The 23,963-nt window shown below is 42.5% G+C and overlaps 1 protein-coding gene across 6 annotated transcripts in view; it reads left to right on the top strand.

Moving 5' to 3' along the window:
* The first annotated feature begins 1,315 nt into the window (after positions 1 to 1,315).
* Positions 1,316 to 23,963, top strand: part of LOC123394205 (phosphatidylinositol 3,4,5-trisphosphate 3-phosphatase TPTE2-like) — a 42,152-nt gene continuing 19,504 nt past the window's right edge. For 2 of the 6 annotated variants that reach the window (XM_045087966.1, XM_045087964.1), the window contains exons 1-3: positions 1,323 to 1,514; positions 2,915 to 3,072; positions 10,003 to 10,146. In XM_045087966.1, the coding sequence (XP_044943901.1) occupies positions 1,399 to 1,514; positions 2,915 to 3,072; positions 10,003 to 10,146 (418 nt within the window). In that variant the 5' untranslated portion in view covers positions 1,323 to 1,398. Of the gene's footprint in view, positions 1,515 to 2,914; positions 3,073 to 4,494; positions 4,575 to 7,474; positions 8,207 to 10,002; positions 10,147 to 23,963 lie in introns of those variants that run through there. The other 4 variants (XM_045087965.1, XM_045087968.1, XM_045087969.1 and 1 more) reach the window with 4 other exon arrangements.

Below are 23,963 nucleotides of genomic sequence, written 5' to 3'. Positions count from 1 at the left end.
ATTCCAACTAGGAGGAAAGAGGAAAAATTTTAGGGGAATTTGTGCCCATTTTTTTATGGGTACATCACTTCTATTCACATTCTGTTGATAAATGTAGAGGTACCTGTCTGCAAGGAAGACTGGGAAATGTTTCTTCTGTAGCCACAAAGAGAGAAAACTCCAGAGGAAGAGGCATATGGGGATTGGTAGACAACAGGGATCCCTGCCAGAGACTGGGACTGGGTGGTGCAGGAGGTTATTTTAACTAGGGTAATCATTAAAGACCTCTTTCGGAAAGCAGTAGTTGAGAGTCTGCGCTGCCTGAGTGGCTCAGTCTTTTGAGCGTTGGACTCTTGGTTTCGATGCAGGTCCCGATCTCATAGGTCCTGGGATGGAGGCCCACCTCTGGCTGTGCACTCAGCAGGAATCAGCTTAGACATCATCTCCTTCTGCCCCTTTCCCTGCTCCGTACTCTCTTTCAGTCTTTCTAAAATCAATCAATCAATCTTACAAAAATTTATTTAAGAATTTAAAAAAGAAGAAGAAAGGAAGAAAGTTGAGCTAGGGTAAATTTCAGTCCTTACTAATTCATGAGGCACATTTTCCTCAATATGTTTATGACTCCTATGCTTTTCTGTATTTCCGTTTACGAAACACTCGCCACCAATCTTGAGTCCCTCTTGAAACGGTAGGGAAAATTGACGTCAGCCTCCGGCGGCCACCATGCAAGTGCAGTCCAGAGGTTCGCGCGTGACCTACCAGCCGGCCTTCTGCCGGGGATTCCGCTCGTGCACGCCGAGGTCTGACCCCCCTCGTGCAGCCTTCGTGGCCTTCCTCAAGCGCAGGACGAAGCCACGCCTTTCTCTTGCTCATTTTTCTCTCTGAAACAATTTTGGGGTGGAGGGCGGGCGAAGAAACATACACGTCTCATGTTTTGACGCTACATCAAGAACAGAGACTGAAAAGAAATACTAATTTCTATGTTCCAGGGTAATTTTTCTTTTTTAACCTTGTGGCCAGGGGCCATTCTGAGATTGTGATGAACTCTGTGCACCTTCTCCCCCAGACAGCGCCCAGTGGGGTCAGTTCTCCGCCTCTTCCCCGCCCCTCAAAGTAGTATTGCACACTAGATCGCTTCCTCCACTCTCTTCCTCTCCCGCGCTGGTCCTGATGCCCGAACCGGCGCATCTTAGCTGAACTCAGGCATCCACTCCACCTAGGCCACTAGAAACGCCTGGACGCCACTGACGGGGCCGGGCCCCGGACGAGGCCGGAACTCAGTTACAGGCGCCTGTTGCCCACCGGAACGTGAAGGGAAGGAACGCACCAGGTGGCGGAACGGAAAGAGAGAGCGGGGGACGTGTTTGGCAGAGGGACGGCCTGATCGTTTGTGCTCCCAGTTGCGTTTGTGTCTAGGCGATGTTTCCGAGGGTCTCGGCGATCCTACCTCTGCGCCCTCTCTCCCGCTTCCCTTTATGCTCTGGAGGCTCAGAGGCTGCGATTGTGCTACTCGGTGCTCCGCACGGAACGGTCAGGTACCGCATTGGGGCGCTGTTGGCCCTGCGGGTGTCAAGGCGACCTCCGGGGCGTTCAGTGGTCCTTCTCCGCTTCCTGGGGTGGATGTTCCCGCCCGCGGGATCTCAGAGGCCGTTGCTTTAAAGCTGAGGAACGGGAAATCCCAGAAAGCTAACATGACTTGCCCAAGGTCATAACGGGGTGAGAAACAGAGCTCGGGGTACAAGGTTGGCTCCTGTCCCGAGCGCTCCGCCACGCCTCCCCCCATTCAGTCCGGGCTCCAGAAGCAAAGTTGTCTCACCCACTCCTTTTTTTTTTTTTTTTTAACTTCCCGAGACTATAACGGTCTCATTCCTGCCTCCATTTTTTGTTTGATTCGTCATTTAAAGTACTCCCACTGCACCGATATGGCGTTAAACCCCGAAGTTCTGCCAGCACGAAGCTTGTTCACCAAGCATGCAATTCCAGTTTAGCGGAGTGAAGCTGAGATGGTGTGGGCAGCGCGGAATGCTTTATTAATTCCAGTCGTGTTCCAGAAGTTGTATAAAAGGAGTATTACAGAGCATCCCTTTGTTTTTTAATCCAACTTTTCATTGTTTCCTTCATGTGAATAGCATGAGCTGAGTACTATTCCATCCGATGGATCTATCATGATATGTGGAGAGATTTAGCTACTTTAATATTGGCTTGCAATATATATAGTTTCTGAAATAAATTGGCATCTAAAAATCCAGTGAACTATAACCACCACTCTTTTTTTCCCCACCCCTCTCCTTTACCCATTACATAAATATATATATAAAATACATATTTAACTTAATATGTTCTGAGTTAGTATTGTGCTTAATTTATACTTTAATATATTACTTTAATGTGTTGTTCTGAGTTACTATTGTGCTTCAACAAGTATCCATTACCTTCAACTTTTGACATTTTAAAGTTTATATAAAACCAATACTGGGGCGCCTGGGTGACTCAGTTGTTGGGTGTCTGCCTTCAGGTCCTGATCTGAGTGTCCTGGGATCCAGCCCTTCATCGGGCTCCTTGCTTGGTGTGAAGCCTGCTTCTCCCTCTCCCAGTACTCCCGACTGTGTTCTGTCTCTTGCTGTATCTTTCTGTCAAATAAATCAAGAAAATCTTAAAAACAAAAAAGCAATACCTAGGGCACTGGGTGGCTCTGTGGATTGAGCATGTGACTCTTGATCTTGACTCTCAGGGTCCTGAGTTTGAACCCCAGGCTGGGTGTGGTGCCTCCTTTAAAAAAGCCAAATATTTAAAAAATTATTGATTTTTGTCAGAAATGGATTTTTTGAATGACAAAAAAAGTTTTATCTGGAAAAGAATCATTTTACTTTCCACTAAACTAATGGCATAATAGGAAATGCCTTTTTTCCCCCTTGTTTTTCATTTTCTTTGTTAGAACCAAGTCCGTGAGTCCTGAGTTGGAAGAAGCAGCATCTACTGTTGCAGATTTTCTCGTTTTGATAAGCAGACAACCAAGTCAGAGCTGCTCAGGCAACTGCAGCAGCATGAGGAAGTCTCAAAGGCACAGAAAGATGGAGAAAGAACTAAAGTTAGGTTAGTGAATCAAATAGTTCTGTCGGTAATGCTGGTTTTTCCAAATAGATTCTTTTCATGTGACTGGTGAGTAAGGTGCACAGTATATAAATTTATACGTTAAATATTTCTCATAGGTGAAATATTAGAAATTTTTTTTTTAAACTGACAAGTAAGATTGCAGTCTTTAAAAATTTTAAAGATTTATTTTATTTATTATTTGAGATAGAAAAGCAGGCTCCTGACTGAGCAGGGAGCCCAAAGTTGGGGACTCAATCCCAGGATCCTGAGATCATGACCTGAGCCAAAGGCAGACACTTAACTGACTGAGCCACCCACGTGCCCCAAGAATTCAAAAATTATATTAAAACTGATTATCCAGTTTTGAACCGGTTTTTAATCTCCCAATAAATTGATTCAAGTATGAATGTGAATTGATGCATAAAGCAGTTGATTAAAATATACAAGGAAAAGTTACCTATTAACTCTCTGACATTAATTTTAATAGTTAATTTTAAATGTTAGGTAAAGTTAATCATTATGTTAAAATTACAGAATGATTGCTTTATAAGTGGGAATGTTTTGATTTATCTGTGCCATCTTTTATAATTATAGTTTATAATTAAACATGCAGTATTTTCTGCCCTTAAACTAAGAGAACTGTTGACTTTAACAACTTTTAATTTAGCATATTTTAATAGCTTTCTAATGTTGAGTTTTCTAAAACCTTAATATGAAATGGATCACATAAAATTATGGAAAATTAATCTTTTTAGTTAGATATTTTGGAAATTAAACTACTTAAACTGCTTTATTGTATCATGATGCAAAAATTCAAGTGTACTTGTTCCAGTTTTTAGTTATCCGTTCTTATGATGTGGAAGTTTAGTTAAAATGTCTATTGTGGGTTAGTAGAATTTTTATTTATTCATTCATTCATTTATTTATTTTTAGGGATTTTATTTATTTATTTATTTGACAGAGAGAGGCACATTGAGAGAGGAAACACAGGCAGGGGATGTGGGAGGGGAGAAGCAGGCTTCCCGCTGAGCAGGGAGCCTGCTGGAGAGCTCATTCTGGGACCCTGGATTCATGACCTAAGCCACCCAGGCACCCCAGTGGAATTCTTTTTAATTTCTACATTGAGTATTTCATATAAAATAGTTTTCTTAAGGGAGCCTGGGTGGCTCAATCATTGAGCATCTGCTTTGGCTCAGGTCATGATCCCAGGGCCCTGGGATAGGGCCCCACATTGGGCTCCCTGCTTGGCGGGAAGGGAAGCCTGCTTCTCCCTCTCCCATTCCCCCTGCTTCTGTTTTTTGTGTCTCTCTCTCTGTCAAATAAATAAATAAAATCTTTAAAAATGTTAATAATAGAATAGTTTTCTCAATTTTTTGTTGACCATTGTAAAAATATTAAGTTAAATTGTTTTTTCTTTTTCAGTCTTAGGAAAAATATGCTCAAAAGGAAGAGACTTAATATTTTTGACCTTAAGGCAGTTACCGAAGAGGCACCTGAAACAGGTTTGTTAAGAACATGATTTCTCAGGTGTAGAAGCATTCCATCTTTAAAAAAAAAGTCCTTAATGTTTTGATTGCTCAATGTGAGGTATTTTAATAATCCGTCCTGTCATTGGCCTGGATCCTGCTTATGAATGTAATTGTTGCCATTGCTAATCTTGGCCAGATTCCTGCCTTGAAATGCTGCATTCTGTGAGATAGTGGGAGGTAAGTACTACCACCTTCTTGAATCCAGAGCTAGCAGTTGGCTACTGATTTGGGTTAGAACATTAACTGTCACCCTCTATTTGCAACTATGCTATTAGAAAAGATAAACTATGGTTTCTGTCCTGAGGGAGCTTGCTATCTAGAAGAGGAGATAGGGGTGCAGAGGGGGACCCTGGGTGGTTCAGTCATTGAGCCTCTGCCTTAGTCTCAAATAAATAAATAAAATATTAAAAAAAAAGGTAGATAGCATTTGTAGAATTTAATGATTTGACTTAGTGATTGTTTAGGAGCTGGGAAGAAGAGCAGTCAGGAAATATATTTAGCAGATTTGTGGTGGTCGTGTTTTTTTTTTTTTGTTTAAACACACCATCCTTGTTCCATGTACTTATCCCTTTGGGTAAGAGGTCAAATCTTTCATAATCACCATTTAAGTCTAATTAAAAGAGATGTAAGAGTGTCCTCTTGCTTGACATTGTGTGGTTTACTGATAAATTCAGATAAACAGGAAGCTCAATACAAACGGTCTTCAGCTTACAAGTGGCTTTCATTTCCAAAGATTATAAGTTAGCTTTTGGGCTTGATAATTTTGTAATTGATATTTAAGTTCCGTGGCCTGCCTCCAATGGCTCATTTAATCTATTATAGTTACTTATATAAACATCTGATTTTTCCCACTATTCAGTAAACTGCTAGATATAGGGGCTGGGTTTCACTGATTTTTCTATACCCAGCAACACCTAGCCAGTGGCTGACGAATCGTAGGAATTAACTACCTTAAATCATAAATGCTTTAAAAAAATTTTTTTAAATAAATGCTTTTTTTTTTTAACAAATTGAGCTATGAAATATCAATCCATAGAGGAAAGGAGTTAATTCAATCAGTGTTTGTTCTTTTAAACTAAAGGAGAAACTGAGAGAACAGCTTGCCTGCCCTTAACGCGAAAACTGCTTTCTGTCTTATATGATGGACAGGAAGTACAAGGGGCATCTGGCTGGCTTAGTTCTCAGAGCATGTAACTGGATCTTGGGGTTATGGGTTTAAGGCCCATATTGGTTGTTGAGATTCCCTTAATAAAAAGGGGGGGGTGCCTGGGTGGCTCATTGGGTTAAGCCTCTGCCTTCCACTCAGGCCATGATCTCAGGGTCCTGGGATTGAGCCCCACATTGGGGCTCTCTGCTCAGCGGGGAGCCTGCTTCCCTCTCTCTCTGCCTGCTTCTCCACCTATTTGTGATCTCTGTCAAATAAATAAAATATTTTAAAAAAGGGGGGGTCAATACGAAATGCACACACACACACACACACTTAGAGGATTCTAACAAGCTACTTGAAAAAAGCACAATAAAATGTGTGGTCATGGAGAGTAGATCACCTCTTCCCTGTTGATGTGGCAGCTGTTACACTTGCATCAAAAAGGATATTTATTAGGAAAAAAATATACTATGGAAAAAAGACAGTCTCTTCAATAAATGGTGCTGGGAAAATTGGACAGCTATATATAGAAGAATGAAACTCGACCATTCTCTTACAGTGTACACAAAGATAAACTCGAAATGGATAAAAGACCTCAACATGGTCTCCGTGGTATATGTGCTCAACATGGATTAGAATCCTAGAGGAGAACATAGGCAGTAACCTCTTCGATATCAGCCACAGCAACTTCTTTGAAGATATGTTTCCAAAGGCAAAGGAAACAAAAGCAAAAATAAACTTTTGGGGCTTCCTCAAGATCAAAAGCTTCTGCACAGCAAAGGAAACAGTCAACAAAATAAAGAGGCAACCTACGGAATGGGAGAAGATATTTGCAAATGACAGTACAGACAAAAGGTTGATATCCAGGATCTATAAAGAACTTCTCAAACTCAACACACACAAAACAGACAATCATATAAAAAAAAAATGGGCAGAAGATATGAACAGACATTTCTCCAATGAAGACATACAAATGGCTATCAGACACATGAATAAATGTTCATCATCACTAGCCATCAGGGAGATTGAAATTCAAACCACATTGAGATACCACCTTATACCAGTTTGAATGGCCAAAATTAGCAAGACAGGAAACAACGTTTGTTGGGAGAGGATGTGGAGAGAGGGGAACCCTCTTGCACTGTTAGTGGGAATGCAAGTTGATGCAGCCACTTTAGAGAATAGTGTGGAGATTCCTCAAGAAATTAAAAATAGAGCTTCCCTATGACCCTGCCATTGCACTCCTGGGTATTTACCCCAAAGATACTGATGTAGTGAAAAGAAGGGCCATCTGTACCCCAATGTTTATAGCAGCAGTGGCCATGGTCGCCAAACTGGAAAGAACCAAGATGCCCTTCAGTGGATGAATGGATAAGGAAGATGTGGTCTATATACACTATGGAGTATTATGCCTCCATCAGAAAGGACGAATACCCAACTTTTGTAGCAACATGGATGGGACTGGAAGAGATTATGCTGAGTGAAATAAATCAAGCAGAGAGAGTCAATTACCATATGGTTTCACTTATTTGTGGAGCATAACAAATAGCATGGAGGACATGGGGAGTTAGACAGGAGAAGGGAGTTGGGGTAAATTGGAAGGGGAGGGGAACCATGAGAGACTATGGACTCTGAAAAACAATCTTAGGGTTTTGAAGGGGTAGGGGGTAGGAGGTTGGGGGAGCCAGGTGGTGGCTGGTATGGAGGGCATGTATTGCATGGAGCACTGGGTGTGGTGCATAAACAATTCTGTTATGCTGAAAAGAAATTTTTTAAAAGGGCATTTATTGTCAGGGCAGCTGCAGTTGTCCACCTAATGAACAGCCAGCAGAGGCACTTGGATTCTTGAAGGAGTCAGCTTGCTTTTTAAAATCAGAAATCCTATTTTTTAAATTAGCTGGCAAGGAAGCACTGCAGTTTTATGTGTTCTATAAAAAATATAAAATGATTGTATGCTCATAAGGTAAATTTTTTAACATTTAACATTTAAGCATCCCACTCTTGGTTTCAGCTCAGGTCATGATTTCAAGGTTGTGGGATGGAGCCTGATGTGTCCCAAGTTGCAGGGGGTTTGCTTGTCTCTCTCCCTCTGTTCCTACCCCTGTTCTCTCTCTCTCTAGATTAAGTAAGAATAAGTAAGTAAAATCTTTTTAAAAATTCAATGAAGGTACTGTTTTAATAAGTTATACTTGATCGAGTCTAAAGAATGTCTTTTGTTCCCAGTTAAGTATAATACCAACCGCCTACAAACTTCAATTCAGTTTTTATTCACTGCTGTCTCTCTCCCACTTAAAGTAATGCCTGATGTATAGTTGGCATTCAGTAATTATGGACAGAATGAACGAATTCTTTTGTCCCATGATTCCCACATTTTGCTTCCCTCCAGGTTCGTTCCACTGCTGCAAAGGATGTAGCCATAGACCTTTCTACTTACCCTTCAGTAATTTAGAACTGAGAGGTAATATAGCGTAATGGAAGGAATTTTGGTATTTGATAGTTGTGGATTATTCAAATTCAGATTCTGTCATACTAACTTCTCTGAGTTTCCCGTTCTCCATCTATAAAATAGGGCTAATGCCTACCTCGCAAGGATTAAATGAAGTAATGTAATTCAAGTGTCAGGCACAGTGCCAAAACCACAGTTGACATTCAGGATATAGTTGCAGCCGTTAGCAATGACAGTGATGATGGTGGTGATGATTGTGATCACAGAAAAGACATGGGCTGATCATTGCCTACTGAATAAATCTATAAAATGTGACTGATAATTATTTTGCTCTTATGATGGTTCTTTTTTTTTTTAAAGATTTTATTTATTTATTTGACAGAGAGAGATCACAAGTAGGCAGAGAGGCAGGCAGAGTGAGAGGGTGGAAGCAGGCTCCCTGCCAAGCAGAGAGCCCCATCCGGTGCTCGGTCCCAGGACCCTGGGATCATGACCTGAGCCGAAGGCAGAGGTTTAACCCACTGAGCCACCCAGGCGCCCGTTATGATTATTCTGTAAATGTGGCTAATTAAGCCTAGGTGTGGTCGTTCATGAACTGTCACATACAAGTCTGTGTGTAGACATAGTTTTGTTTTGGGTAAATATCTAGGAGTGAAATTATATGCTAAGTGTATTTTTAACTTTTTAAGAAACTGCCAAACTATTTTTCAAAGAGGTTGTACCATTTTACATTCCCACCAGCAGTGACTGTTGGAAATAGGATTCATTCTTGAAAGATGTCTTCAATTTCCAAAGCAAATAAATAATTGAAATGTTATATGATGGTGGTCATAAGCTAACCTTATATGAACTTACTCATAGAGTTGGTTGTGAGGATGAGATGAACTAATGCATAAAAAGCATTAGCAGAGTCAGTGCTCCTCATCCTTTAGTAGTATCATTATTATGTTAATTTAATTTCTTTGGTCATTAATAGTAGTATATTGTGACTTATCTTGACAGACTAAAAATAAAGATAAAGAGGCTAGACTTTAAATATTAAAGTCACATGTTATGTAAAAAATACATTCATGGGACACCTTGGTGGCTCAGTCATTTAAGCATCCAACTCTTGATTTTGGCTCAGGTCATGTTCTTAGGGCCATGAGATCCAGCCGTGGTTGGTGGGCTCTGTGCTCAGGGAGAGCTTAAGATTCTGTTCCTGCCCCCTTCCTTCTCTTGCACACGTGGTCTCTCCCTCTCCTTCTCTCTCAAATAAATAAAATTTTTGTTCCAAAGATTTTATTTATTTATTTGACAGAGAGAGAGAGACACAGTGAGAGAGGGAACACAAGCAGGGGGAGTGGGAGAGGGGGAAGCAGGCTCCCCACGGAGCAGAGAGCCCAATGTAGGGCTTGATCTCAGAATCCTGGGATCATGACCCGAGCTGAAGGCAGATGCTTAACCAACTGAGCCACCCAGGGACCCCTAAAATAAATAAATAAATCTTTAAAAGAAAATTACTCACATTCATGAAAACATTCTTAAAGAAAATACACATTCCTTTTTCTTTCCAGTAGAGGGGATGGTGAGATTTTAGGGCTTGCTTGCCCAGCAGTGTAGTAAATGCTAAGGCTTGCAGGAATTGTCGCTGTAGAATTTTTGTCATCTTCCTTTAGCTTTAGCTCTCAGTGAGTGACCTTTCATTATATACTGTTTATTTTAATCCTCAGGGCCTGAAATGTATTACTAATTTAGAGTTGATTATATCATTTTAAAAAATAAAGATATATACATTGACTTGTGATTATTTGGAAATGTTATTATAGAGACAGCACCTTCACTTTGGGACGTGGAATTTGCGAAGCAGTTGGCCATGGTAAATGAACAGCCCCTTCAGAATGGTTTTGCAGAGATGATCCAGTGGACCAAAGAGGGGAAGCTGTGGGAGTTTCCAATTGACAATGAAGCCGGTAAGTTAATTTCAGAGGTTTATAAAATTCCGTATGGAGATTAAGTCTGGTTGGTGTTCAGTCATAGAGTCTAGATATTTACATGAATTTCAAAACTGTATAAATATTTCTGTGGGGTCTGAAAAGAAATTTGACAGTGTTTTTTTTTAAGTTAGAATTTCGCTTAATTCTGGTCTTTTTTTTTTTTAAGATTTTATTTATTTATTTGACAGATAGATATCACAAGTAGGCAGAGTGACAGGCAGAGAGAGAGGAAGAAGCAGGCTCCCTGCCAAGCAGAGAGCCTGATGTGGGGCTCGATCCCAGGACCCTGGGATCATGACCTGCACCAAAGGCAGACAGTTAACCGACTGAGCCACCCAGGCACCCTTAAACGTACAACTCTTGATCTCAGCTCAGGTCTTAAGCCCTGTGTTGGACTCTGCGCTGGGCATGGAGTCTGCTTTAAAAAAATAATAAAAATTTTAAAAGCAAGTAAAACCATATGTTAGAATTGTATCATGAATTTCTTTTCTTTTCTTTCTTTTTTTTTAAGATTTTATTTATTTGACAGAGACACAGCGAGAGAGGGAGCATAAGCAGGGGGAGTGGGAGAGGGAGAAGCAGGTTTCCTGCCAAGCAGGGAGCCCGCTGTGGGGCTTGAACCCAGGACCCTGGGATCATGACCTGAGCCAAAGGCAGATGCCCATTGACCTAGCCATCCAGGTGCCCCATGTCATGAATTTCTATGTGACATGAAGGAGTTGACTACAAATGATGACAGTTTCCTAACTGCTAAACAGGAGATAACCTGGAAAACCTTCTCATACATTAAATCTTGCGTATGAGATGATATTTTGGTTTTAGAGGACATTACAACTCTTAAGTTTTATGCTGGTTATCTTTTACTCATAAAACTATTGCACTAATGAGATGTAAGGTTCTTGTGCTTAAATGCTACTCAAAGCAAAAATGTTAGAAGACTTCAAGACTTTTTGGAACTCTGGCTCCATACCTAGGTTCTTCGAACTGCTAGACACTATGTTATCTACTTTCCTGAAGATTATTCTCTAGATATTACTTCTCCCTCACTCAAAAGGAAAACAGTATTACTATGCAATTTATTTCTTATGCTTTTTTTTTTTTTTTAGGTGTATTTTCTATTAGAAGAGATTCAGTTTTGTTTTTCAGAGTCCATAGTCTCTGAAAAACTATCTGAGGGGTTTGACGTGGCGGGGTGGGTGGGAGGTTGGGGGAACCAGGTGGTGGGTATTAGAGAGGGCACGGATTGCATGGAGCACTGGGTGTGGTACAAAATAATGAATACTGTTATGCTGAAAATAAATAAAAAATAGATTAATGAATACTGTTATGCTGAAAATAAATAAAAAATAGATTAAAAAAAAAGAAGAAGAGCTTTTTTATGATACTGTTAGCTAGGAATTGTAAACATCGCAGTAAGTCTTAGGAAAATGTAGTCCATATTTTAACCTTTGTAGTAGTATGCTGTCATTGTAACATTTTATTTTTTTATAATCTTTCATTTGTTTGGATTAATAAGTGGAATGGAAGCTTAAGTAACAGAAATATTTTGTCTTATATCTTCATAAATTATTACTTTGTGTAGGAAATCTTTTTGAAGCCTGATAAAACCTTTAAGAAATTCTGAATATTTTGTGGATTTGTATGGTATATGCAGTCATAAAGGATGCTATGTTGCTGTGTTTCACCTGGTATATATAAAATGTATATTTCTCAAGGTATTATTCTTTCCAGGGGCACCTGGGTGACTCAGTCGGTTAAACATCTGCCTTCAGCTCAGGTCACGATCCCAGGGTCCTGGGATCAAGACCCACGTCAGGCTCCCTGATCAGCGGGGAGCCTGCTTCTCCCTGTGCCTCTGCCCCTGCTGCTCTCCCTGCTTGTAGTCGCTCACTCTTGTTCTTTCTCAAGTAGATAAATAAATAAAATCTTTTGAAAAAAAGTTAAAAAAAAAAAGTATTATGCTTCCCATACTCTGGTAGGTATCAGGGAAGGGTGACAAAAAAGCCCAAGGACTTTTCAGTTGTGCAAACCAGAGTACAGATCTAGCTGTCTCAGTGATTAGGCATTTGCCTTTGAGAAAACAATTTAACCTCCTGAGGTTAAAAAACTAGATCAGTTTCCTCATCTGGGAAATTAAAGGTACCTCATTGGAAGAATGTAAGAACTAAGGCAAAGTTATTTGAGTTGCTCAGCATAGTTCTTATTGTATAATACATGTAAATAAATGTTAGTTCATGTCCCCTCTGTATGAACACAGAATTTTAAAAGAAAAAAATTAGCAGAATGCAGTATGTGGTATTAAGGGAAAAATTCCTTATTTGATGAAACATGCATGTTCTGAGTCACCATAATTAGAAATATGGTTCTAAAACACAATATTGAAGTAGAATAACATGAGTTTTTTCTTTTAAGATTTTATTTATTTATTTATGAGAGAGAGAGAGAGAAAGAGAGAGAGCGCATGAATGGAGTGAGGGGCAGAAGGAGAAGCAGATTATCTTCTGAGCAGGGAGTCTGATTTGGGGCTTGATCCCAGGATTCTGGGATCATGACCAGAGTGGAAGGCAGACTCTTAACCAACTGAGCTACCCAGGTGCCCGAACATGTGACTTTATTTAGGTGAGACAGTGGTTAGGGGTTCAAGTTTTGAGTGAGTTGTATGCTAAATCTCACTAAGCCTTACTTCCCCTGTCTATAAAATGATGGGAATAAAAATAAAATTTATTCTTCTTCTGAATTCAGGTGATTCTTCTGAAAATCAAGTGAGGTTATACAAGTAAAGCATCATCAACCATCATCATCTCTGTTCCTACAGCAGTATTATTAGAGGGTTTTACTGTACTGCAAGGATCTTAAATTTTAAACTGTTAGTGAGGATTTTCTTGGAACCACCAAATAGGATAACAGGAAAGTAAGGGTTAGTGTACATTGTCATCAAAAATAAAACACTTGGGGGCACCTGGGTGGCTCAGTGGGTTAAAGCCTCTGCCTTTGGCTCAGGTCATGATCCTGGGGTCCTGGGATCCAGCTCCTTGTCGGGCTCTCTGCTCAGCAGGGAGCCTGCTTCCTCCTCTCTCTCTGCCTGCCTCTCTGCCTACTTGTGATCTCTGTCAAATAAATAAATAAAATCTTCAAAAAAAAACCAAAACAAAACAAAACCACTTCAGTTCATCAAAATCTTGAATGTCCAAACTCCAAAGAAATTTATCTTAAATTTGACCTGGGTTTTGAGCAAGTTTAATTTTTACAAAAAGAAAACAAAAACATGTTTTGGCCAGGCTAGGGAGATAAATGTGACAAGTTTCCATATATACCTGTACATATTATTGATGCTTCAGGATGGGAAAGGGAGGTATCTCATTTCCAGCTCCTTGAGGCAATTGTTATTGGAATGAAAAACAGGAAAAGAACTGTGGAAACTTTCTCACTTTGATCACTCCCCTCAGTATACATTTTGGAAATTGAGAATACTTTAAGAGAGTGGCATTAGAATTTGAAGCCTCAACAGTTTAATAATATTCTTCTGTATTTCTTATTTTTAAATTTTAAGATTAATAAAATGTCATGCTGTCTCTACTAATAGTTAGCTTCATGAAGATTTATTTAGATGCTTTGAGGGAAAAGTGTTTTATTTTTAGGGGTGGGCCATGCCAGTTTCTGAACATAATACTGAAAATGACAAAATGACGTTTCCTGTGTTGACAGCTTTACTTTCCAGTGTTGTGTTTTTCATTTATATAAAAAATTGCAGCGTGTTGTTTTACCACATAAAACATATAAATTATTTTCCACTTTGAAGTAGCTTTTTTCCAGGTTGTTGTTGTTATTCTTAAGAACTGTCCCTTCTGTTTCGTTTTGCCAGCATAGAGATTCGTAAGAGCAGTTAGATGGCATTATTCCCACTTAGATTTTGTAGTAGTTATTATATATTGGAGTGATGATAAAAGCATTTTTATTTTAGCCTTAACTTTGACTTTAAATTTAATCATGTTTTTACTAGTACACAGTTAACACAGTCTTGCTCTTGAATATTCTTTAGCCATATATATGCCACCAAAAAAATGTTAAACTATAAGTTTGGAAATGTATCAGTTTTTGGTACATAACATGCTACCACCAAAATTAGTAAAACAACAACTAACTTACAACTGCTCCTGAATTTATGGGTTTTCTGGCTATTTCTGGCAGCTTAGCTGCGGGTAGTTCCCTCTAGAGCGGCCTGTCTTACATGTCTGGTTGTGGGTGCCGGCTCTTGTCAGGGGAGGTAGAGATAACTGCGTTATCTGTCACGCATCATCTCAAAGACTAACCTGGACTTCTTCACACGACTGTAGTAGAGTTCATAACAGCAAGGAAAAGCAAGGATTGACGTGTAGGTGCTTTGCAAGCCTGTGTTTGCACTGTGTTGAGTAATATCCCGTTGACCAAAGCAGGTCACTTGCCAACCCTGAATTCAAGGGTTTGAGAAACGGACTCCATTTATGCAAAGAATGACAAAATCATTCAAGGGGAATGTCTAGAAGCATGAGAGTGATATGATATGTGGCCATTTATCTCTCTACCACCTTGATTTATTTTTTATTTTCTTCAATTTTAATAAAAATAATGTATAGGGGCACCTGGGTGACTCAGTGGGTTATGCCTCTCTGCCTTCAGCTCAGGTCATAATCTGGGGGTCCTGGGATCAAGCCCTGCGTCGGGCTTTCTGCTTAGTGGGGAGCCTGCTTCCCCCTCTCTCTCTGCCTGCCTCTCTGCCTGCTTGTGATCTCTCTCTCTGTGTCCAATAAATAAATAAAATCTTTAAAAATAAATAAATTAAAAATAAAATAATGTATAGATCTTTAAGTATCCAAATAAAATTTTTAAAATCTCTTTCAGTAAATATAAACTAACTCCATGTGAGTAGAAAGCTTTTTTTTTTTAATTAAAGATTATATTTATTTATTTGACAGAGAGAGATCACAAGTAGGCAGAGAGGCAGGCAGAGTTAGAGAGAGGAGGAAGCAGGCTCCCTGCTGAGCAGAGAGCCCGATGCGGGACTCGATCCCAGTACCCTAAGATCATGACCTGAGCCGAAGGCAGTGGCTTAACCCACTGAGCCACCCAGGCACCCTGAGTAGAAAGCTTTTAAGCCTTTTATATTGAGATAATTGTAGATTCACCTGCCACTGAAGAGATAATAAATATCCTAGATAGCCTCTACCCATTTTCTCCCAATAGTTAACTTCCTGCAAAACTGAACCGTAGTACAGCCAAGCAATTGGCATTGATAGAATTCTCCAGCCGTGTACAGATGTCAACCAGCTTTACAAGTATTCCTTTATACATGTGTATTTAGTTCTGTGCAATTTTATCACATGTATAGACTCAGGACACCAATACCACAGTCAAGATACATGGTTCCATCATCTCAGAGCCGTCTTAGAGCCCTTCTAAGCCACACCTGCTTACCTTCCACTGCCTCCCCTTCTTAGTCCTGGATCCCTGGCAATCACTAAATTTGTTCACTATTTTTGTAATTTTGTCATAAGAAATATATACAAATAGAATCATAGAGTGTGTAACCTTTGGGAATTAACTGTTTTTCACTCAGCCTGATTAATTACCTGGAAATTTAGCCAATTGTTCTATGTATCACTATGTTTGTGCCTTGTTTTTTGTTGTTTGGTTGGTTGAGGTTTTTTGTTTGTTTTTTAATTGAGTAGTAGTCCGTGATTTGAATGTGCCCTATAGTTTGTTTAACCATTCACCTGGTAAAAGACATCTGGGTTGTTACCAGTTTGGGGCTATTATGAATAAAGGTACTATAAATATTTTTGTACAGAGTTTTGTATGAATATAGATTTCTGTTTCCTTGGGGTAAATACCCAGGAGTGAAATTGTTTCATCATATGGTAGCTGCATGTTTAGTTTTTCTTTTCTTTTTTATTTTCTTAACGTTTTTTTATTTATAATATCTACATCCAACATGGGGCTCAAACTCACAACCCCAAGATCAAGATCACATGCTCTACCAACTGAGCCAGCGGGGCGCCCTACATGTTTAGTTTTGTGTGTGTGTTTTTTTTTGTTTTTGTTTTTTTTGTTTTGCTTTTTGAAGATTTTACTTATTTGTTCATTTGAGAGAGAGAGAAAGAAAGTGAGAGTGCAGCATGAGCCAGGGGAAGGACAGGAAGAGAGAAAGGGAGAAGGAGACTCCCTGCCCAGGGCTTGGGAGGAGCCTGACACACTGCTTCATCCCAGGGCCCTGAGAAGACCTGAACTGAAGTCAGACACTTAACCAACTGAGCCACCCAGGGATCCCCTGCGTGTTTAATTTTTTTTTAAAGAAGCTTCCAAACTGTTTCCTAGAGTGGCTGTGCCATTTTATATTCTCACCAGCAATATGTGAACCATCAGGCTTCTCATTCTCACCAGCATTTGATGTTGTCGCTATTTTTCTTTTAGATACGTTTACATTCTGATAGATGTGTATTGATAGCTCATTGTGGTTTTAATCTGCATTTCCCTAATGGGTCGAGAGGTTGACCACATTTTTCTTGTGTGTGTTTGCCATTTATTTATCTTTTTCAGTGAAATGTCTGTTCTTCTTTTTTGCCCATTCTCTAATTGGATTGTTTGGTTTTCTTACTATAGAGCTTTGGGAGGTTGTTGTTGTTGTTGTTTATATTTAATACATTCTAGACCTTTATTAAATCTTTCGTTGCATTGAGGCACCTGGGTGGCTCAGTCGGTTAAGCATCCGACTTTTGATTGCAGCTCAGGTCATGATCTCAGGGTTGTGAGATCAAGCCCCTAAAGGAAGGATCAGGGATCCACTGTTAAAACTTCATTTGACCTTAACTACCTCCTTAAAGGTCCTGTCTCTAAATATAGTCACATTGGGGATTAGGACCTCAACCTATCAATTTTGAGGAGATAGGATTCAGTCCATAACAGGGTCTATTTCTGGGCCGTCGCTTTTGTCCCATCAATCTGTGTGTCTGTCCCAATACCACACTTTTGATTATTGTAGCTATTTCAGTAAATCTTAGCATTATTGCTCCCATTTTATTCTTCTCTTTCAAGATTGTTCTCAGACTTAAGCCTTTCCATATAAGTTTTAGAATAAATTTGTTGGCAAAACTTTACTGAGATTTTGATAGGAACTAGTATTGGTTTTGTTGATTTTTCTCTATTTTTCTTTCTATTCTTATTGATGTTGGATGTTATCTTTATTATTTCCTTCCTTTGCTTGCTTTAGAATTATTTAGCTCTTTTGCTAGTTCTTCCCCCCCCCCCCATATGTGCCATAACTTACATAAGACTTTAGCGGGTCCTCCCAGCACCACCAACCTCCGCCCTGCGTTCCAGCTGGGGTCCAGCCTCTCAGGAGTCCTCCGGGAAACTGGACAAAGGGAAGCAACTCCGGGGGCCCGGGCTCCCTGTCCTGTGGGTCCTCCAGGTCCTCCAGCTCGCGGGCGCGCGGGGCCCAGGGGTTCCATGGCCTGCGCGGGGCCGAGTGCCGCCTAAGCCGCGGACTTCCGCTTCCCCGCGCCGGCCCCGCGCTGCCAGCCCCCCGCCGCACGGGTTGCTCCGAGCCCCAGGGGGCCGCCGCCCTTTGCGCTCCCCCGCGCGGAGTGCGGGGCGGAGGGCCGGCCCGCGGCGGGCGGACGTGGGTGTGGGTGTTAAGCGGCTGCCCCGGCGGCGGAGGCAGAGCGGCGAGCCGGCGGCGGAGCCCGAGCAGCACGCGCGGCCAACTGTCCTGGCGGTGAGAGCAGCCCCACAACCGCCGCTCCGGGGGCGGCGGGAGGGAGCGGGGCGCGAGCGGGCCTACGCGGCGGGGCTGGGAGGCGCGACCTTCCCAGGCAGCCGGCGGGCTTCTGGGGTCCGCGGCCCGCGCGCCATACCCGCGCCCAGGTCGTTACGGACGTCTTGGGCTGGGGCTCGCGCCGTCCCCCTGCCCAGTTCGTTACAGGCGCCGTGGACCGGGACTCGCCGGACACTCCGGGGCTCCGCGGCCTCCCTTCCGTAGAGTCACCTGCCGGGAAGGGTGTCTTCTTTGCCCCGCGGAGAGTCATCAGGCCTCTGGGCACCGCGCCGCCGGTGTCTGGGCCCGAGTGGAGGCGGTTATGAATGAGAGACTCGTGCAGGTTGTTGGGCTGGAGTCCGAGGACAAGAAAGCGGGAAGCAGTCTCCCTCGCGGGCCTGTGCCCCCCGGGATCCGGAGCCTCGGAGCGCGATTGCCTGGCCGGCGTGTTAGCGGGCAGAGGAGCCGGCATCGCAGCGCCTTGGGTCCGGCTCTAGTTCTGGGCGGGAGGGCAGCCGGGTCCGCTTGAGTCTGTGCTGCAGTCTTCTCCTCCTTGGTGTTACCTGGTGGAGCAGGTGGACTCAGAGCCTTCTCCCAGGCGAGAGACCCATTTCCCCTGGGAACTTCAGAAGGCTGTGCCGCTGGCAATGTTGTTTGTCTCTCAGTCCTGGATTCGGACCCCTCTGTGCTTGCAGGAGAGGTAAAAGGGCCCGAAAAGGATTCAGCTTTTCAACTGGCTCAAGACTGAGTTTTAACTTTTGCTGACCAGTCTTGCCTCCCCAAGCCGAATGTATTTTTTTTTTTAGACTTCTTGAAGCCGCCTTCTTAAACCACACAATAATGTGAGTCAGTTGCTGACTTAATTAACTGTTAGTTTTTAAACCCATCACTGTTCAGTTGCTGATTTTAGTAATTCTCTTTCTCTTGAGTCCTTACTTGTGGGATTTGATGCACTTAAGTTTTCGCATACCGGAAGGGGTTAAATTCACAGCGATGACATATAGTAGGATCTATGCCTTTCTTATAAACTAAGAAAGAAATGTTGGCACCCCAAGAATTCAACCGATGGAGAAGCCACATGGGTTAGGCCCTGTGTGACTCTCCCCACTTGCCTCCATTTTCGCTCTAAAATGCAGGGTTCGGTGCTTGTTTTTTTTTGCTTTTCTTTTTGGTCAGGTAAGAATACTCAGGAATTCAGTATTGCTTGATAGGCACACACCCAAAAGGCAAGACTTGAGTCCTCTGACTAAACTTGTATGACCTTGGAAAAGCTTTTGCTTTGTGGCCTCAGTTTTCCATCTGGAAAAGGAAGAGATTGGATTAGGACCCTCATAGCCTTCTCTAGGTACAGGATGGCCAGAACCTCGTCAACTGTAGTTACTGATACTGCCTCTCCTGTCCTATCAATAACATAAAATGCATGTCTTGTCTGTTTCACTTAGTTGCTTTTTCAAGTCCAGTACTATGCTTTTGTGGTTGCTGGTTTTACAGTTTTGTTTTGTTTTTCAAAGAAAGCAAGTTTCTTGGTGTCTGATCATTCACAGCAGGTGTCAAGTGGTTAAAAAAGACTTCTTAGGGGATGAAATTATTTTCCGCTGACGTTTAGGTCCACGTTGGCATTCATTAATAACCCAGCTGGCCCACCACCCTCCAAAAGGTGGCCTGAGTGGGAGCACAGAGGTCTTTAGCGTGATGAATAAAAATTGTTCTTTGGTATTGATGGATAAGTCACTTACTTAGTTTGAAAACCACACAGAATTGGTTGCTGAAGTGGTTATCTTGATATTATGTGTTAATGAGCCACCTTTCCTTTTTTATAAAAATCTGTATTTTTAAAGTCCATTTCTCTGTGATAGTTGATTTTTGTCTTGACAGTTGAGGAGTAGACTCTAGTTTTCCCAAACTTTTTAGTTCTAGCCCAAACATGCTGAAACAAGGTACTAGGAGAGAAGCTTGGCTATCTGAATATTTTACTGGTGCCCCAGTGATTCTTATCAAACAAATTTAGGACACAGTGTTGCTTCTCAAAATGTGATTGGTGGCCAGTCATTATCAGCCTCATCTGGGAGTTTGTAGTAACTGGCAAGGTTTCTGGTCCCACCTGAGGCCTAGCACATCAGAATCTGTATTTTAACAAGGTTCCCAGGTGTTTTGTGTACATGGTTATGATTGAGAAGGTCTGAAGAGGCCTTTGTTGACCATGACTAATGCTTGGTGCTGTACTCCGTAGTTCTAAGAACAGCTGTCCCTTGTGGCTATTTTGATTGCCTTTATATTATGATAATTCTATTATTCACCTTTGATATGGGGGGACCTCCAGCTTAAGGGGCCCAAGGGCTCATCCTGCTGGTGGAAGATCAGGAATTGAGACCCACGCAAATGTTACTTAGCAGAAAGCCTAAGCCATTACTTTCCAGACCTACTGTTTTGTGACCTCCTCTGAGGGACTCAACTCAGGCTGCTGTCTGAATTTAGAACTGAGCTTAGTTTCCTGACAGTTCCACATAGGCCTCTAAAAAACTAGTTTGTTATGGCTTGGGTGTCTGTGGTATTTGGCATTCACTTGTAGATTTTCAGAAGGGTTGGTTGAAATGCTCCCTATGAGTGGCTAGAGCTGTGATAACTCACGGAAGGGTTTTGACTTGCGAGTTTTTCATGGGGAGATGGTGGGCGAGTAGAAGGCAGGCCAGTTGGTAATCTGCACTGATACCCTCACTGCCTTCCTCTTTCTTTCTTTTTCTTTCTTTCTTTCTTTCTTTCCTTCCTTCCTTCCTTCCTTCTTTTCCAAAAGGGAGAGCTGATCTCCCAGCTCCCAGAGCTTGACATCCCAGTAACTAGGCAGCAGTTCTAGAGAAAGGCTGCAGAGGCTTCACTGATGGTGAGCTCTGGTCTCCTTTCAGGGATATGAGACACCTGTCATAAGCTGCGGAGAGTTGCCTTCCACAGAGACCAACAGAGGAGTGGGCCAACATGAAGTCCAGTCCTGCCATCCAAGCTGCCATTGACCTCACAGCGGGGGCTGCAGGTAATTCCATGGAAAACACATCCTCTATTCTTGGAGTACCTGCTACAAATGGGATCCAATGAAGGCGTGGTGAAAATATTGTTTTGTCACTCCCAGAAGCAAAATGCTTTCTCCTTGGAGGGAACCCATGTAATGGAGTGAATCTGTCTAATTGAAGAGTAATATCGTCTCTAAGAATGGCAGAAGGTAGAGCAGTTCCCTTACAGGGTGGGAATGTCCTCAGTTCACAGCTGGAAAACCTCACAGCTCAGAGTTGAAGTCCTTTGTCCATTGTCACACAGCTGGCATGTGCAGGTGACGTGGGATTTCACTCTAAGCCTGGCAGTCTTCAGAGCCCTTGTAGTCCAGAATCCTACTATGCCGTCTGTCCAGGGAAGTCCTACTCACTGTCCTTATTGCTGCCAAGGCAAGAAAGGAGGACACTCTTTAGAAATGTCTTTGGTGACTGAGACTGATTTTTGATGGTTTCTAAAGCCCTAAAAAGAAAAGACAGGCCCTAGGATTTGCCAGGGAGGGGTGGGCTGGGCAGGGGCTGAGCCCCAGGGCAGACTGAGGCCTCAAAAGGCACAGGTAAATACTCCTGTGCAGCGCTTGCAACACACAGGCCAGTCTTTAGATATGTCACCTTTACTCAGCCTGAGAGCAGTAATTGGAAGTGTGTCACTGGTGACTTGGTTCTCTAGGTTCCTGTGTTATTTTAGTGCCAGAGGAGTGCTGGGATGCTCCTATTTCCCAGATGAAACCCCTGATTTACCCTTGCCCCTTACACTGATTCCCTTTTTTAAGAAGAAAATTTTTTTTTATTAACATATAATGCATTGTCAGCCCCAGGGGTACAGGTCTGTGAATCGCCAGGTTCTTACACTGACTCTTATAAGGGCCTCAGGTCCTGGGAGTGGAGTGGCCAGAGGGGTGAGTCGCCTGTTGTCCTCTTATCAAGTGGGACCTCCAGGGTCAACAGATCAGGTGCAGCCAAGGGCCACCCTGGTCATCCCATCATTCCCTTACCTGTGAAAAGAAGTTACAGTTTAGAGAACAAAGTATTTTCTCCTGAGCCAAAGGTCAGTGGAGGTAGGCTAATTGAGAAAGGCTATAGACCGTGCATTACAGACTGATAAGAAGTACAGGCACCAGCTCCCAGTTTAGAGACCACAGGAGTGTCCTGGCCCAGGAGGAGGGGAAACTAAGGGTGGCCTAGGAGTTCACTGGCTTCTTGCCTGCTGAAGGCCTTGGGTCAGTTCCATACAAGCTGCAGCTGGTAACCCATGGCCCAACCAATGGCCCCATGCACCACTCCCATCCCCATACCAACCCCCAGGCCACATTGGGATGACCCTGACCGTGGGAACAGTGGACCCATTTGCCTGCCTCTGGCACCCTCTTAACGGTCCTGCAAATGCTCTGGGCTCAGTTTTTGTCTCCACCTTAGGGTGGTATTTAACCACAGGAGAGATTCTCAGCTTTTGGAATTAAATGTTAGTCAGTCTGCCAAAGACGTAGAATCTGATGTGATCAAATTTTCTTTTTCCTGGAAAGGCATTTCTGTGTGGACAGGTATTTGTGTGCGACTTATGTGCTTTACAGTAAATTTTAAAGATACAGATAGCAGTTGTATTGTTGGGAGTCTGGTGTGTAAGGCATTGGGGGCATGTTTTTTTTTTAAATATTACCATGGTTTGGGCCCATCTACATATGGCCTTTAATTCTCCTGATAAGTAGTTGGGATTTCTTCCTGCCCTGGTCTCAGGGGGTCACCCGTCACTGATGTAGCATGGCCCTGCAGCATCTGACTTTGGGGGACAACAGGGTCCTTGACAGGGGTCCGTGCCAGGTGGACCTGGCAGGTGAGGGGTGAGAGGTGAGGGACTCGTTGGCTGCCCGGGGAGGCTTGTGTTAGTGACCTGAGAACTTCTACTGGGACGCGCTTGGCATGCAAACGGGAAGCCATAGCCCCACTTTGGATGGGTGGCAGTCCCCCAGTGTGGAGCTAGGAGGGCCTGCAGAGACCTTTGGATCTGATGCTCACTGTATAGTGTATAGGACACCCTGAGACGCCGAGTGCGTTTGCCCATGATTGTGCAGCCAGACGGTGTCCAGACAGGGCTACGACCTTGGTTCCTTGGTTCCTTGACTGGTGCTGTTGTTGTCTTTGTTTTAAAACTCCATAGTGGTGCCTCCGTAGCTCAGGGGTTAGAGCACTGGTCCTGTAAAACTCCATAATGGGCAACAGCCCTCCTGGGGGTGGAGGTTAATCTCAAGCCTTGCTGCCTGCTGTCTGGTTGGGACATTGGGCCATCGTGTACTGAGGTGATCTCGGTGTAGTATACACATGTTCTTTTCCGTGTCCCTCCTTTTCTTTGAAATAGACCTCCCCCGTCCAGCAGGTTTTTGGTCCAGTTCATCTGCTGGAAAATGCTAGGAAGCTGGCACTACCTGTCTGCTAGTGTAGGAGAAATTTGAGAAACTCCAAGCAGCTTAGGATGGGGGAGGATTTGAAGAAGATACATCACTGTATAATGTTGAAATGAGACAGTGTGGAGCTCAAAAGTTAAATTCCTTCATGAGGAACCTTGGTCTCCCCTTAAAATACAATAGGGTTTTTTCTTTCTTTTTAAAAAAAAATAATATAGTAGTTTTTTGACAACTATAACCTGCCCCCTGCTTTAACTTTGTTGCTGTATGCCTTAAGTAGCCTAGCTTCTCACTGTGACCCAGATCATTGATGTTTATCCTCTCGTGCCAAAATTCATGATTCTCCTGGCCCTTTGGATGTCTTCTTTGGAAAAATGTCTATTCAGGTCATCTGCCCATTTTAAAATCAGAAAGTTTAGGTATTTGTTGTTATTGTTGCTATTTTTTTGATGTTGACTTACAGAAGTTCCTTATATATTTTGAATATTAACCCCTGGTTTGATGCGTCATCTGCAATTATCGTCTCCTGATGCATCATTTGGAATTATCCCCTCCCGTTCAGTAGGT

Source organism: Mustela putorius, unplaced genomic scaffold, assembly GCF_011764305.1.
Source record: "Mustela putorius furo isolate JIRA1106 unplaced genomic scaffold, ASM1176430v1.1 tig00001929_pilon_pilon_pilon, whole genome shotgun sequence".
Taxonomy (NCBI): Eukaryota; Metazoa; Chordata; class Mammalia; order Carnivora; family Mustelidae; genus Mustela; species Mustela putorius.
This window is presented reverse-complemented; position numbering and strand designations above follow the sequence as displayed.